Here is a 15988-nt window from a genome sequence, read left to right on the forward strand (position 1 = left end):
ACAAGCCTCATTTCCCCATAGGTGGTTACCACTTCCTGCTGCCGGAAGACACTCTCCTGCCTCCTTTCCCCTGCAGCTTGCACCTGTCCTGTCCTGGGCTTGGGGGACAACCCCCCCCCCCAGAGCTAGGTCTTAGCCAGCCTAAAGGCAAGCCCTGGGGCCTCCCAGGGATGATGGGGTTTCCCTCCATCCCTCTGTACCAACTCTGTGCCATAGTGGCAACAGTTTTCTCTGGTAAATTGGGAAGACAGGTGGCAGGTGGTGACAAGCAAGACTAGACAATGTCTCCTTTGGTAAGAGATAAATCCCTGGGGTACAGGCGATGGGCAAGAGGCAAAGCAGTTAGGCACTGCTTGTCTCCAGACAGGAAGCCTGCAGGCATTAGAGCAAGGGGTCCAGGTGTGTGCATGGATGTCAAAATGCACATATTTAGTCAGGTGCAGTGGCTCAGGAGGCTGAGGCAGGAGAATCATGAGTTCAAAACCAGCCTCGGCAACAATGAAGCGCTAAGCAATTCAGAAAGACCCTGTCTCTAAATAAAATATAAAATAGGGCTGGGGATGTGACTCAGTGGTCGTGTGCCCCTGGGTTCAGTCCCCAGTACCAAAAAAAAAAAAAAAAAAAATGCACGTATTGGTCTGCTACAATGGTGCATCTGTAATCTCAACTATTGGGGAAACTGAGGCAGGAAGGACTGCAAGTTCAAGCCCAGTCTGCACAAGCAAGACCCTGCCCCAAGAGTGGGGGTGTAGCTCAGTGATAGAGTGCTTGCCTACATACACAAGGCCCTGGGTTCACTCCCAGTACTGGGGAAAGAAGTGCACACATCGGTACATATAACCTTGACCTGCAGATCCGAGGGGAAGAGAGGCCATGCAGGTACTTCCTGTCTTGCAGCTCTAAGCAATAAATCTTCTTTCCCAGAAGGAAAAAATACATTCCCTCAGCTATGCGCCCCCCAACACATACACCCCAAGTACCAAAGCCTTTCTCTAAGATTTTGCCACATGCTCACAGGACCTTGAAGGAAGACATGGGAGTTAATCAAACTCTGGTAGGCCCAGGACCTTCCAGTCGCTGGTCTCTTAAGTACCAAAGCTGGAGTCCTCGAGCAAAGCTGGTAAGCTCGCATCCCTTCCCAACACACACGCAAGCACATGCACACTGGAACCTGTTCCTGTGTTAGGTGAGACCCACACACCCCACCATTGCCTCATGCTAAGGGAACCAGGCACCCATTCCCCTCATTAGCTAACCCAACACATCCTGCCTTCCTCCTATGCCTCTGGGCCCTGATTGGTCCCCAAAGGTCCCTCATCCATTCAGCAGAGCCAGGCACAGAACTCAACCACACAGGAAACGGCTGCTAAACTGGGCTCAGCCCCTGCTTTCAAATGCTTCCCTCAGTCCTTTTCAGACTCCAGAAATATCATATGGTGCCCCCTTCAGCTCCTGTTTCCTCTCCCCTCCTCCTCCCCTCCCTTCCTCTTTCTCTCTCTCATTGGGGACTGAATCCAGGGGAGCTTTATCACTGAGCTACTACCCCAGCTCTTTTTATTATTTTTTAATTTTGACACAGGGTTTTGCTAAGTTGCTGAGACTGACCTTGAACTTTTTTGTTGTTGTTCTTTTTAGTTATATATGACAGAATTCATTTTGATATAATTATGCAAACATAGAATATATCTTATTCTAATTAGGACCCCATTCTTATGGATGTACACAATGGTAGGATTCACTATGGTGTATTTATACATGTACATACATGTATTTCGAACTGGCCTCGACCTTGCCATCCTCCTGCCTCAGCCTCCTGAGTCCCTGGGATTACAGACAGGCATCACTGCGCCTGGCTTCCGCCCCTGCTTTGAAACCTTGAGTTAAAAGCAAAAGCCAACCAACCAACCAACCAACCAACCAAACCCTTGAGTGATTAGTCCGGCTTTTAAGACACTTGTCTGGCATTTAAGGCCCTGAATGAAACAGCACCCTATTGCTGGCTCTATCTTTAGCTGTACTGTTCCTCTGCAAAGAATCCAAAAGTCAATTATTTCACATAAAGTGAGGGCCAGGACTGCAGGATCTCTCTAAGCCCGTCGCATGTACCCTTGGCCCTGAGGGGTGATCGCAGAGTTGATGTAGTTAGGTACACTGTGAAAGTAGACCAGAGGGAGATTAGACCAATGGTGAAGTTTTTCACCATATGTCCACATGGAAATGAGAGCAAGAATTAGGCAGTGAGCCCCGCTTCCCATTCCTTTGTCAGTTTTCAAGGATAAGTTTAATAATGGGGATTCAGAGATCAAGGCTGTGCACCTTGAATGTGTATGGGTTCATCTCCTGGGAAAGCCTCCCTAGAATCCACCCCCCAGTCACACAGGGAGGAAGCGAGGGACCTGCTTTCCCACCCTGTCTTCCAGCCTCTGTTCATTGGCTTAGAAGCGGCCGCTCCCAGGAGGCGGATACTGCAGAGGCAGGGGAAGTGCGGGGCCTCTAGGGCCAAGCGGGCCTGCGGTTTCGGTTTCCCTCCTCCCTTCTTCTCCCCCGCTCCGCAGGTCCCACCTCCGCCCAGGAAATCTAACCGCCTGGGGGAGGAGGGGGCGGCCGCGCGTCAACCGGCCGCTAGGGACGCAGAGCACCGAGGACACAGGACGAAGTGAAAGAAGAGTTCCGCAGGACGCCGTGGGAGCCTCTAGCGACTCCCTCCCTCCCTCCAGAGCTGGGGCGCGGCCTAGTTAGCGCGCATGCCCGTCCTCTAGCGCATAGGCGCCGCCGGACCAATCAGAGCCTGGGAACTTAGCCCGCCGCCGGCTTGCGAAACACTGACGTAGGCGAAGTGGGCGGGACGAAGCGCCACTTGGACCCACACAAAGAGAAGCCTGAAACTTCAGCCAATTAACGCAGCCTCGCCTGATCCAGCGGCGCGCCGGCGCGGCGCTGCGGAGCTGCACTCCTGTCACGGTTTCCGCAGTTGCTTGTTGGTCACGCGTCAGGCGCCAGCCAAAGAAAGCTCCGGCCCGGGTGGTGAATTATTCAACCTAGCGGGGGAGCAGTGTGGCACCGGCAGTAGCGGGAGCATAGTGACAGCTCAGGAGTGCGGAGCTCCGCCGGGAGGCGGGAGGCCCAGGCAGAACCCGTTCAGGGACTAGCAGCAACAAATGATGGCGTTGCAGCCAGAAGGGCCCCTAGGGAGGAAAGGCGAGGGAGCTGAAGTTAAGGTTAAGGTGAGGCCATGAAAACCTTGGGAAGGATTTGCTTTTTGTCTTTTTATTCAAAGGAGACAAATGGCTACAGAAAACAAAAACACAAAACAACCTCCGAGGGTTTACATTCTGCATGGAACTAATGGTGGATATATGACTTTATGCATTTGCTAAAACTCATAGAAACTGCATAACAGAGGGAACCCTAATGCAAACTATGAGCTGTAGTTAACAGTAATGTACTAAAAAGAAAAAAAAAATAATGTACCAAATTGGCTCATCAATAGTAACAAATATACCACCTAGTAGAAAAATGTTCATAGGGAAACTGATGGAGAAAGAGGGGATAAGTACTATCGGATCAATTTTTCTGTTAAAAAAAACTACTGTGGTCTATTCTTTTAAATGAAAGCTCAGGTGAGGGAGAAGATTCAAGAGGTATCAAGGTGGCTGAACACACAGGGCTTGCTAACCTTTCACATGGCAAGGGAAGTAGTTGGGATAGTTGACAAGGCTTGAACTGGATGGCAGGTTGGGACATCACCCAGATAGGAAACATGTAGATAAGCCCAATGATCACGTGGACACAGGCCAGCAGGTATGAACTGGAGCTGCAGCTGCAGTAGCTGAAAGCAAACGTGAGTAGGGAGAAGGGGTGGCAGTAGTGCTGCCTACCAAGGATGGGGAGCTGCCTTCGAAGCTTGAGGCTGGCTAGCCTAGGCTTGTCCCTCCATTCAGTGTGGGAGAACTAGAAAGGCCCTGAGGGATCATGAAGCTCAGCCCTGGGACGTTAATGAGGACACAGGCCCAGCAAAGCAGCAGGACAGCAGGGCTCCAAAGGCAGTATCTACTTCCATGGGGGGTTTCTCCCTCCCCTCACACAAAGCTGCTGAAAGCCATTGGTCTTGGGAGTCCCACCTCCACAGCCCTGAAAGAAACCCTTCCCTTTTATTGGACTTGTGGCTCTAGGACCAAAGATTGTAAAGTTGTTATCCCCTGAACACAGGAGCTGGAGAGAGGTACCTCCCCAAGAATCTGCAACACACACGCACACATTCCCCAAGGCTTCAGCAGCACATACACAAATTGGAACAATACAGAGTATTAGCTTGGGCCTGTGCAAGGATGATACACAAACTCGTGAAGTGTGCCATGCTCAAGAAACAAATGCCCAAGGCCACAGGCTGAGGTTTATTGTGGAAACCTGCGGGTGAGGATGGGCTGGGGCAGGCTCTAGGAGGCCGAGTCAGAGGCCTCTGAGCTGTCCTTGACGTCCGTGCTCTCTGTGGTCTCGCTGACTTCGCTGAGGTCCTTGCTGTCCCCGCCACTATCCTCAGCAGCCAGGCCCTTCTCCTCATGACAGACCTCTCCTGAGCTGGGAATCGAATTGCCTTTGCTCTCCACCTTGTTCTCGATGGCACCCAGGACCACGTGCCTGCCCTTTTCCTTCAGCTCCAGATGCCGCCTCAGCTGCCACCAGGAGAAATGGGTAGAAAAAGACAAGACTTAAGTCTGTAGTCACAGGGCAAGGGAAGCTACGTCCAGTCACTGACTGGGGGAGGAGCACATTGAGAGGCATCAGGGCCAGAGCAGGAACCCTGACAGACCAGGTGGGAAGACCTGACTTGAGTTCTGGCTCTGTCCTTCTCTAGGCCTGTTTCCTTGCCTGCAAAAGGAGAGTGATTGTGCCTCCCTCAAACCAGCCGCTGGGAAGCCCCCAAGACAGCAGTGCCCTTTGAAGAGCCCTGCCCTATGAGGAGGCATGGCCAGGACCCCAACTTTCTCCACAGCCCGGTTTGGTTTTACCTCTGAGCAGGTAGGTCACAGCTGTCCCCTGGGCATCCCACTCCCCCTCTGGAAAGCATTTCATTTCCCACCTATAGGCTTCTCTCCCAGACAACAGAATCTTGGATGGATGGCCTCCTCTAGAGCCAGCCAAGGCCAAGCTCACCACTTGACCACTTAGGGAACACAGGTAAAAGAGGGGCCTCGACCCCCAGCACTAGCGCCACAAGGGCTGGCACTAAAAGTTGGTCTTCTTCCAGCCTCCTGTCTCAGGAGTCCTGAGCAACCAGCCACCTTCCCCAGCAGGGGCTCCCCTTCACTTCCAGGACCGCCGCTCCAGCCGGGCTGAACTCTTACCTCATCAGCCATCTGGGTGAGGTCCCGCTTCATCGCATACGCATCTTCACCATCTGCATAGTATTTGGGCTCCACTTCGCTGATCCTGGGGGTAGAAAGAAAACCCAAACCTGGGGGCAAATTCTCTTGGTCTCCTGGTATCATAGGCTAATGGATAGGTGTCATTTCCCCTGAAGGATCCTTTTGGAGGCAGCAAGCCCAGCAGAAAGGAGCTCCTTTCCAGTAGCCCCATTTCTAACATGGCCTTCCCTCTGCTGTCTCAAGCAAAGCCCAGCAGCAGGCTGCACCCACTACCTTTACATCACTCACCCCAGGCCTGCCACTGCTGTACCCAGTCCAGCCACCAAGGTCTGTCTGTGGCTTCCCATGAGCTTAAACCTGGGTTAGCCTTCCCCTTCCCTACCTGCTCTGCTCCCTGTCACTTATTGAGCACACAGCCAGTTCCTCTGCCTAAGAGCAATGGGAACTGGGGACAAGGAGTGCTGTGGCCTCTGAGTACTCATCCCCACACAGTGTGGCCCCTGCCCAAGCAGCTTAGGGGCAGTGACCCTGACACTGGAAAGAAAGCTGCACTCATTGGCCTAGAAAGGCCCTGCCAGCCCTAAAACCTGGGAATTGTTGGCTTAGCACAGGAAGCAGTTCCCACCAGAGGCATCCTTAACTGGGTCAAAGGTCCCTCCCTGATCTGGGTGTTCAACCCAGCCTAGAGGGCACTGACCTACCCAACACTCCTTTCTCTTTACCCCCAGCCCCGCCAAACTGAAGCTAATTATGTCTCCAAGGGCCCTCCATGGGTAGCCCATCCCAGCCTCACTTTCAAGTACTTTTTGCCACTGTCTACTGAACACGTCCAGGTTCTCTGGCCTATGTTGGGCACATGAAGATGCCCACATCCTGAGCCAACCTGCCCTCATCCACCAAGGATGCTCACAGCTCTAGGCCTCTTGCTGCTCTAGTTGGTGGCCCTTCCTTCCTGTGTCCTCCTTCCTTCTGCTCTTGAAGATGCTTCCAGGTACCTGGTCACTTGGGAGTCCTGCTTCTTAGCCTCTGCTCATGCCTGGGGACCATATCTACCTACTACCAAACTTGAACAAAGAAGCCTCGCATGTTTTTTGCCACACTGCCCTTCACCAGCCTTGGCCAGTAGCAAGCCATTATCTCCTCCACCACAACGTGCAGTGAACAGATCTGAACAGGCAGGTGCCGTCTCCATGTCAGCTTTTCAGTCAGCAGCACTGAGTATGAAGAAGGATTCCTGGCAATATCTGGGGTCCATGGCCACCTCCCCCTCTTAGCCCACCCCCCACCCCGCCACTGTGCCTGAAAGGCAGCTCAGCCCATTTCAACCAACTGGATAGGTCAGACCTGGGACCAGCCCCAGCCCCTTAGAAAAATCTAGATCTACTTACTGAAAGTTGAGGGTGTTGGAATAGAGGTGCAGGGCGGCTCGGTTACTGCAGGGGAATAAGGCACTGCTGAACTGCACAGACTTGGCCCGGCAGGCCATGTCCAGGTCCTACCCCTCCTCCTGGTCCCCCCTTCCCACTAATCCTACTTCCCAGATTTTCTCCAAAAGGTCGAGCACCCCAAAACCCACTTTGAAATGTCTCTTCTTCCCCCTCCCCACATCTCCCCTTCCCTCAGCTTAGCTTCCACCTCTTTCTGACATGCAGGGAGACGTATTTGGCATTGAAGTTCTCTATCATGGCTCGAGAGGCCTGGTCCATCAGCTTTTGAGCCAGGCCAAGGCGCCGGTGGGAACGCTTCACAGCCTGGTGAGAGAAGGGTGGGTGGGGGTGGGATATTAAGGGCTGCCCCGACTACCCCTCATTTTCAGAGCCTTGGTGAGTCCCACTCACCAATGAAGTGATATGTCCATGAGGCACATCATCTGGGTCCTCTTCCCTGGAGGAGAAAGGAGAGAGCTAGAAAGGAGCCTGGTGCAGGCACAGCCACCCCCAAGCATCTATGCACAGTGGGTGTGCAAATTCTTTGAGGCTGGTCTCCTAGCACCCCAAGATCCAGGCAACCAGATATGTACAGTATCAACAGAATATTGTTCTATGACAAAAATAAAGAGTTCACAAGCCACAAAAGGACAGGAAGGAAACTTAAATGCACATCACTAAGTGATAAAAACCCAGTCTGAAGTCTACAGACTGTATGATTTCAACTATATGACATTCTGGAAATGGCAAGACTGTGGGGCTCGCAAAAATATCAGTGGTTGTCAGGGGTTAGTGGGCAGGGAGGGAAGAATTGGCAGAGCACAAGGAAACAAGTCCTAGTCCTACCTATAACCCCCAGAGCACACAACACAGAGAACCATCAGAATATAAACTAGGGAACTTTTAGTTAACAAAGTATCAGTGTTGGTCTCTTTTAAGCTGTCCTAAAAAGCAGCCTATTTCACTTTTTAAAACCACACAATAGGTATCTGTCAGACATAAGGAGTGTTGGCCTTTCCCTCCAAAGTTTGTCTCCCACAGTCCCAGCACTAGACTTCTCTTCCTCCTTGGTGACTCACATTTTGGCCAGGACATACCCCACAATCTTCCCATTCTCATCCTCAGCAATGTAAGAGAGCTGGTGACAGAGAGGAAAAGGAAGTCAGTAAACAACTCCATGTAGGAGCCAGAAGAACCCACAGCCCACCTCCTGCTGTGTGCCTGACAGCTGGAAGCAGCTCAAGTGGTGAGTTCTGTGACAGCTCCTGACCTTTGGGCCAAGTCGCACAGTTTTCCCTGCACCACACTGTGCTCTGTCCTTGATCCAGAAGAGAAAAGACAGAAGGTAGGAATCCTGTCCCCACACTGTCCCTACTCTGTGTTCCCTTCAGGCACCTCCTTTCCGTCTGTCCCTGTCCCCACCAGCTGAGAACATCCGCACCTCAGCCGACCACACAGCTCTCGGGGCTCTGGTGGCCTTGCCCACCGGGGTTGTATTTTCTTCGGCCTGGGGTCCCCCGCTCCCAATTTCAAACACTTCCCACCTGGGGCCAGGAGAGGCCATGGTAGAAGTAGTATTTCATCTGGTAGTTCTCAGGCAGGCAGAGGAGGTTGCAGTGCTGCATGTTCATCAGGTCCTCAGGCTGCAGGGGAGGGCAGCGGGATGCGGTCAGTTCAGGGCTGGGGTGACTAAGTAGACCTCGGTCAGGTGAGAACCCAGCTCCCCGTCGGTCTTCTCGGCCTCCCCTCCCCCGGGGCCGGGCAGGGTTGTAAATATCTGACTTTGCACAGGGCCTGGTCCACAGCCGCTGTTCCAGGAAAGAGTGAGAGCTGGGAGGTTCCTGGAGCCCACCCAACCGGGCCCTGACATCACGCAAACAGAAGAGATTCGCTGCCCTAAACCCTGCGTCCCTGACCGCCTCCGCGGGCAGGTCCAGGCTCACGGCTCCCGCAGCTGCCGGCGCGCAGGGCCACAGGGCCGGGTCCCTCGGGAGCATGCGCACGCGGCTACCCGGTCCGGCGCCCACGCGGCGCGGACAGCCGCCCGCCCCGGCCCCTCACCCTTGCATTGCGGATGTTCATAACGGCGGCGGGGCTCGCGGGTCCCAGCGGGTCGTGAACGCGCAGTCAGCTGCCGCCGCGCTCCGAAGCGATGCTGGGCGGTTGGGGCCGGGGCCGGGGCTGGGACTGGGGCTGGAGCTGGGGAAGGGCTCGCGGGGGCGGCGGCGGAAGAGGCGGTGCGCTCCCGGCCGGCCGCCGGCCGGAAGTGCGCGGCTGCCGGACCCGCCCTCCTGGCCGCTAGGCCAATGTGCGGAGCGGTCCAGCGTGCGGGGCGGGCCTGTCCGCGGGGCGGGCTACTGTGCGCACAAGCCAATGAACTGAACAGACCCAGGCGCCGAGCGGGAGGGGCGAAGCACCAGCCCTGTGAGCTGGTGCCTGCGGGCTGCGGGACGCTGGCGAGACGCGGTAGCCGCCCCCTCCCGCGTACCCAGACGCGCGCACACGGGCAGGTGGAGCAGGCTCAGCTTTATTCCACGCCGCAGCGGGCGGGGACAGCGGGCGGGGAGCAGGTGGGGGCGGGGGCCGAGGCGAGGCGGCTCAGCAGAGCGCCCAGCATCTCTTCGCACATGGCTAGGCACCGCGGCACGTGGAAGCAGCCTGCAGGGAGAGGAGGACGGTTGGAGGGGAGGGGGAGCTGAGTCCACGAACCCCTGCATCCCCGCTGTCCCACACTTACTTACCTTTGAAAGGACCCCCCTTAATGGTGAGGGCGACCTTTCCCTCTCGATTTAGATAGCCAAACCACTCCCCATACTCAGGATCGCGAAACTGGAATAACAATGAGACAATGACAGCTAGACCCGGCAGAACCTGCCCCGATGTCACCGTCTGAGGAATGAGCGATCGTGGTTCCCCCGCTGCGGGGGATTAGAGCCCCGCTTGACCCCAGGTGTCACTGCTCAAGAATCAGTGTTTTTAACAGCTACAAGGCGTCCTAGACAAAGATGAAAGCCGGGGAGTGGGAGGCAGCAGGCGATCTGCAGCTGTGTAACTGACTAGAGAAGGGTCTGCTGGTGAGGCGATGGAACAAAAACCCTACTCTGGAACCATAGTCACACTCCGTAGCTCCACTGTGGTGGCGGTTACACAGGTGTACTACATTCTCATAACTCCAGGAACTGAATCGTTAAAATGGATACATTTTAGTGAATGTGAATTGTACTTCTGGTCAATCCACTTAAAGAAACTTGAGGGAGGTTTGACCTGACAGGAAACTTTGTAACAACTGAGTACCCTGTTTCCTGCTTCACAGGTCTGTGGTCCAGATGACTTTGTGCACATCCTGCACAGAGATCAGACTCCTGCTCTTGTACCATGGGTTCAGTATGCCCCTGCCCAGTACCTCACTGCTTCCCATACAGGGAACAGCAGCTCAACTCAGCTCCCCCACTCCTGTCCTGCCTGCATCTCATCCCACGTCTGTCCAAAGGACACTTGTCACTTCCTTTCATACTCTCCAAGATAGATACACTACAGGGCCCTAGCCTAGGTCCTTCTCTTTTTCTCACTGATAACAGTTTAAGTGGAGGCTCTTCTCAGAAGGATCATAGAGCAAAACAATGACATTAAAGTCTACCATCAGAGTGTCCCTTTAGGGGTTAGAGGGTGTAGCTAGTGCTGGAGCACACTTGAGTGGCATGCACAAGGCTCTGGGTTTGACTTCCAGAACTGCAAAAGAAATGTCCATTTAAATTGCGACCTATGAGTTCATAGCCCCTGGTCAAGTGGTGCACATCTGCAATCCCAGCAACTCAGGACAGTGAGGCAAGAGGATCTCAAGTTCAAGGCCAGCCACAACAACTTGGGAAGACCCTGTCTCAAAAAGAAAAAAGGCTGGGGATATGACTGGTAGAGTGCCCCTCGGTTTGATGCCCACTACCAAGGGATAAAAGAGTTCATGGGAGTTAAAACTAACTTTTGAGTTACATTGCTCATGTCCTTATTGTTTTACTACTTGATGTGACACAGGAAGGTAATGCTCCAGCACCACACAAAAATAAAAAAGCAAAATGTTAGTAAAAACCTTCCTACTGTTTTCATCTACTTTTTCTTTTCTTGACCATCCAGATTTTTCTTTTCTTTATCGTTATGTTCCTTAGTGCATACTGATTTACATGTTCATTATGAATTTTATAACGGTTTAATGTCATCTCTATCTTGTTCAAATGTATCCTATTTCAATTTATAGTTATAACTGGTGGCCTCTAATTCATGCCCTTTATGAATACATTCAGTATTAAGAAGAGTCACAGGTCTAATGATTCCTAGTATTTAGAAAGTCATAACAAGCATGTGAGATAGTTGGCAATGTCTCTAACCACAACGTAATGTAAATAAATCTGGGATTCCCTTGCCTCCAGTCCCAATGGAAGCAGTACTAGATTTCAGTTAGAGATCAGTGCAAAGTAATTTTTCTCCTAGCTTCCACAGCCCACAGACCCCAGGATAAGGGCCTCTGCTACAGTTCCAGATTTAGCATCAAAGTGATCACAGCTTTGGAAACATAATCAATCTTCATTCTTTCCCCACTACTTGGGCTTCTGGGGAACTCCTGGCTTAGTTTCCTTACTACCTCATGGCTGACTTTTGTCTCCTTTGCTGGTCCCTCCTTGTTTTGTTTTGTTTGTTTGCTTTGTTTCATTTTCTTGTCCCACAGTTCTCAGTATTATCTATATCTTATGGTACCTAAATATCTGTAGCCAGCCCAGACCTCTCCCTCTGAAGTAGAGACTCAGAGACCCACCTGCAGCTCCACCAGCCTCCTTGTCCCAAGGCTGAGCAGGTCATATATGGTCCTGCCATGCTCCTTTGTCCAGGTTGAACCCTGCCCTACTCTATCCTCCATTGCCTCAGATCCTTGTCCCTGGAAACCCACTGTGGGCTTTCAGGGGACAAGGGGGCAGCACTCACCTGGCGGAAGGTGTACTCAGCCACCTGGTAGAAGACACGTAGCAAGGTAGGGTCCCCACTGTAACTGTAACCCATGAGGAAGGCAATCATGGCCTCACTGTGTGGCCACCAGAGTTTCATGTCCCACTCCAGCTAAAAGCAAAGCAGAGGCAGGTGGCTGAGAGCCTGGGTCCCCTACAGCCTTCTCAGTAGGACATATCCCCATCCTCTGGTCCCAGCTCAATTTCCCTCTGGCTCAGGCACTTCGAGTTTAATTGTGAGATATCTGTGGGTGGCTCTGAATGGCCCCTCTGACTAGGACATATCCCAAGAGTCTCCTTAGGACTAAGTGGAAGGACAGGCTTCCTTTTTAGCCCTTCAATCAAAACTCTGTCTCTCTTGTCTACCTGTCTTTAAGCCCCTTGGACACTGTTCCCACCCATGACCAGCACAGCCACCCTCAGTAGTCACAAGGCCATAGCACCAGGGAGTAATTCCACTCCTGGTTTCTGCAAAGCAAGAATCACTCTAAGATGTGGCTGATGACAGGGAAGAAAGCCTTAGCAAAGAGGCTGTTAATCCATGCCCCTGGGAGCACCAACCTGGGTGGGGCAGAGGTTGTCAGCATCCTGGAAGTAGAAGAGGCCTCCATGCTCAGGGTCCCACCCAGAGTGGAAGGGCAACAGTAGGAATTTGTCAATAATGTGAGCTTGAAGTTCAGGGTCACCTTTCCTGATGGCATGACGAAGCAGGAACCAGCCAGCTTCCAAGGCGTGTCCTGGGGAGGGGTAAGGTAAGGCAGGAACCAGACCCTCCCTAGGTATGGGGAAGTCAAGTCCTTGGTACCTCCCTTCCTCCCTCCATAACCTTGACAGCTGTGTGTTCGCCCCCAAGGGATAGTCTGCCTGATCCCTACAATCCTGCTGCAAGCTCCCCTGACTTACTACTTATGCTCCAGCGGCCACCTGCTCCTCTATGGAGAGTGGTGGGAGGAAGGCAACTCCCCTCACCAGAGGCCTCGAGCCTGAGGTTGTGCCTTCCTCTAGGATGACTCAGTGTATTCTGCCCCTCACCTGGGTTCTGGTGTCTTCCCAAGCAACCAGAGAGTTCTTTGCCATCTTCTGACACATTCTCCAGCACAGCTTGTCCATCCCTCTGCCGGGAAAGGGGCAGGAGCAGCCAACTCTGTCTCTAGCTCCCGGCTCCAAGCAACCCCTCCCTCTTGCCTGCCTAGCCACCCACTGGATTCCCTCCCTTGGACCTGTGGGTTCTAATCCTTGCCTCAGGCCTGAGCCTCCTGAGGGGGAAGAGTAAAATATTCAATGGGGTCTCACAGTGCAGGCATGGATGCCCACAGGCTGGGGAGGGACTGGACCAAGTCTGAGTTTTCTGCCCAGGGGCTCTGGCTCCCTCCCTTCCGCCTTTTGCCACACCCGTGAGGCCTGCTTGGAGTCTATCTTCCCAAGGGCTCTGGGCCGCACCTCCCCCAGTAAGTCTCCCCTGGCTTCCTTGTCTGTAAGGCAGGATGGCAGGTGGGTGGGGCAGAAGAATCACCCCAGGGAGTAGGAGAGCAGGTGTCATCCTGCCCCCTCAACACACACCTGGACGTGCTGCAGAATCCTCTGGGCACACCAGTCACCCAGCTCTGCATATTTGCCTGCCAGCTCTTCATCCGCCTCCCCAAGCTGCTCCACCAGGTTAAGCAGCATCATGGGCACTGCCATGGATTCTGCAGGTGGCGTGCCTGGCAGCTGGGGCCGGCCAAGCCCCGACGGGTCCTCTCGAACCCAGTGGATGATCTGATCCATCATCTCCACTGCTTCATTCTGCAGGGATAGGTGAAGAAAGGAAGGCCCGGGTGAAGGCTGTTTTGCTTCTGACTCAGCTGTCCTGTCCCCTAGGAACCTGCAGGGTCCTGCGGATACGCCCTGTGGTGGGAGGGTTGTGTCCTCTCATGCACTCCAAGGACACTTCTCCCAGCTCTGCTTTAGGATCAGCCTAGGGGCCTAAGGAGGAGGGGAAGGACCCATCCCAGCTAGGCACAGGGTGTGGATCAAGCCCTTTCTGCCCCAGGCCCCTGCGGTGATACTTGAGGTGGGGCACCTCTTCAGGATGCACCCTTAGGCCCATCAGTCTAATTAGGCAGCCCCCCTCCCACAGACCTGGTAACGCTCTTCCCCTGTCACCCTCCACAGCTCATTCATGGCCATGGTGTAGAAACACTCGCTGAAGATGGTCCTCTGCACCTTGACCGGGAGGCCACTCTGAGTCAGCACAAAGGCACACTTCTTGCCAGGAGGTGCAACCCGGGCATAACGCAGCAAAAACTCGCCACCTGGTGGTTGGGGAGTTGGCAGCGAGGACTCGGTGAGGACCTTTCCCAGATCCTTTACTGCTTCTAGACCCCTCTAGGAATGCCCCTGCCGGCCTTATTGAGTCCCCAGGGGAGATGAGGAGGCACCTGCTTTGGCTGAGTCCAGAAGTTCGGAATGGCGGAAGCGCTGGAACTTTCGGTACAAACGACAATACATCCATACCTGTAGGGGGATGGGGCCAAGAGGGGAGTGGCTTGGGTGAGGGGGAAGCCTAGAGGTTCTTATTGTGGGAAGAAGAGTGTTGAAATGACAGGCCTGTGTGGACTGTCAGGAAGGGCCCAGGGGCACGACGTAAGCCATGAGGCTAGGGACACCCCTACCTGCCTCCCCTGCAGCCAAACATATTTGAGGTTGTCATACACCTGCCCATCGCGGCCAAGGCATGTGAAGAAGCCCCTGTGAGACACAAAGGGTTAGTGAGCAGGGAGGAGCCTCACACCTCTACACAGGCACACAGGTGCACAGCCAGGCTGGGGCCATTCTTCTGTGAGTCGCATTTGAGTGAGGTAGAGGCTTGGGAGGGGCAAACACCCTGCTGAGGACACCGGGAGGGGCACGCACCCATGCTCCTGGTCATGGGAGTGCTCCATCCAGAAAGCCACCACTCGATCCAGCTCCTGCCCCACACGCTCCTTCCAGGCACGAAGAGTCTCCCACTCCTTTTCCATGTCCTGAAGGGGGACTCAGGGCTTGTAGGCACAGCTACCCAGGAGGACTTCCCAATTCCCCTGGGTCCCAGCTTCCTCAGAGGGCTCGAGTGGACTCCAGAGCTGCCTGACCCGTGCCCCCATAGGACGCAAAGTCTCGCGACACAGCGCTCTGGGCTCCCCCACCACCACCTCTGCGCTGGACTTCTGACCCCACCTCGGCTGGGGCCCTCTCCAGGACCGCACCTCCCCGGTCAGTCCCACCACTGGCCTGTCGCACTCGGAGACCCCCGCTCATCACCCTCTCCTCCAGGAAGCCAGACGGAGCTGGTAGCGGTCCCGTGACTGTCACTCAGCTGACCGAGCTGCGCCCCACTCACCCGCCCCTTCTCCAGGTTCCGCTGGGCCAGGGGGTGGGGCCTGGGCGAGGCGGGGAGTAGCCCCGCCCCCGTGCTGAGCCCAGCAACGACCCTTGGGCTTGCGATTGCTTCTGCGGGGCACCCTCTGCTGGAGATCCTCTTGGTGGGCAATGCTGGTTGAGTTGGCAGGACAGTCTGGGACGACGGGGAGTGCAGGAGTGGGGCGGGGAACTGGGTCTGAGTAGGGTGGTGGTCCTGGCAGGTTTGTGTGGCTGGGTGAAGCAGGAGAGGGGACAACTGAAAATGCCTGAATCTAGAGGCCCTTCTGACCCATGACCCCACAAGGTGGACAAGTCCTTTTTGTTGAGTTAGTTCTTCTCTAGCCTTCAGCAGTCAGCACTGGGCAACCATTGGTGCTCACTTCACTCAGGAGATGCTGCTGGCAGGCCGGATGGTAACTGCAGAACAGAGCAGGCATGCCTCCACCTCTCTGGGCCTGTCTTCCATCCACCCAGTCTGGTTTGCATTGTTCAGTGACTGACCCCATCAGGTGCTCCAAGGCAAGCTGACTGAACTGTTCTTCATGCTCCCTGCCAATTGGCCAGCCTCACTGCTCAGTCGAATTATGTGGGTAGTATTCGCGTGGTGGCGGGGCGGTTCCAGGAGCCAGAATGTCTGAGCTCCTTGGGCTCCTAGTGTGGTTTATGGGAGCTTAGACTTTTTCCAGAAGGATGGATTGCAGCCCAGTAGCATAACTAGGTCTTTTTGCCTCATTGGTGCAGCTCTGGGAGATGGCCAGCATGGAAAGGTTCCAGTCCTTGAGCATGGCATCATACTGGGGTTCCCACTGCTGTGTGCTGGCCT

The 15988-nt window shown here is 54.3% G+C and overlaps 2 protein-coding genes, 1 long non-coding RNA gene and 1 pseudogene across 6 annotated transcripts; 2 read left to right on the plus strand and 2 right to left on the minus strand.

Annotated features, from left to right (window-relative positions):
• The first annotated feature begins 2885 nt into the window (after positions 1–2885).
• LOC124972082 (uncharacterized) lies at positions 2886–5462 on the plus strand. The gene is made up of 4 exons (XR_007106433.1): positions 2886–3841; positions 4856–5019; positions 5100–5178; positions 5249–5462. It is a non-coding gene; the product is annotated as an uncharacterized LOC124972082 (long non-coding RNA).
• LOC124972736 (uncharacterized) lies at positions 4268–4363 on the plus strand (annotated as a pseudogene).
• Positions 4350–9025, minus strand: Naa10 (N-alpha-acetyltransferase 10, NatA catalytic subunit). Its single transcript, XM_047536244.1, has 8 exons — positions 8855–9025; positions 8338–8436; positions 7873–7931; positions 7205–7250; positions 7002–7117; positions 6755–6799; positions 5346–5430; positions 4350–4673 (listed from the first exon to the last, which is right to left on the minus strand). The coding sequence occupies exons 1-8, from the start codon at positions 8873–8875 to the stop codon at positions 4437–4439; spliced, it is 708 nt and encodes a 235-aa protein (XP_047392200.1). The 5' UTR covers positions 8876–9025; the 3' UTR covers positions 4350–4436.
• A 162-nt stretch (positions 9026–9187) lies between these two features.
• Positions 9188–15155, minus strand: Renbp (renin binding protein). 4 transcript variants are annotated; one of them, XM_047536241.1, is made up of 11 exons: positions 15037–15155; positions 14680–14789; positions 14439–14514; positions 14205–14280; positions 13906–14078; positions 13345–13569; positions 12817–12898; positions 12346–12521; positions 11765–11896; positions 9535–9622; positions 9188–9451 (listed from the first exon to the last, which is right to left on the minus strand). In XM_047536241.1, exons 1-11 carry the CDS (start codon positions 15061–15063, stop codon positions 9321–9323), a joined length of 1296 nt encoding a protein of 431 aa, XP_047392197.1. In that variant the 5' UTR covers positions 15064–15155; the 3' UTR covers positions 9188–9320. The 4 variants fall into 4 exon arrangements, with proteins under 4 accessions (XP_047392197.1, XP_047392198.1, XP_047392199.1 ...); XM_047536242.1 differs by having other exon boundaries at positions 15012–15116; XM_047536243.1 differs by having other exon boundaries at positions 15067–15085.
• Between the last annotated feature and the right edge of the window lie 833 nt (positions 15156–15988).

Source organism: Sciurus carolinensis, chromosome X, assembly GCF_902686445.1.
Source record: "Sciurus carolinensis chromosome X, mSciCar1.2, whole genome shotgun sequence".
In the NCBI taxonomy this organism is placed as follows: domain Eukaryota; kingdom Metazoa; phylum Chordata; class Mammalia; order Rodentia; family Sciuridae; genus Sciurus; species Sciurus carolinensis.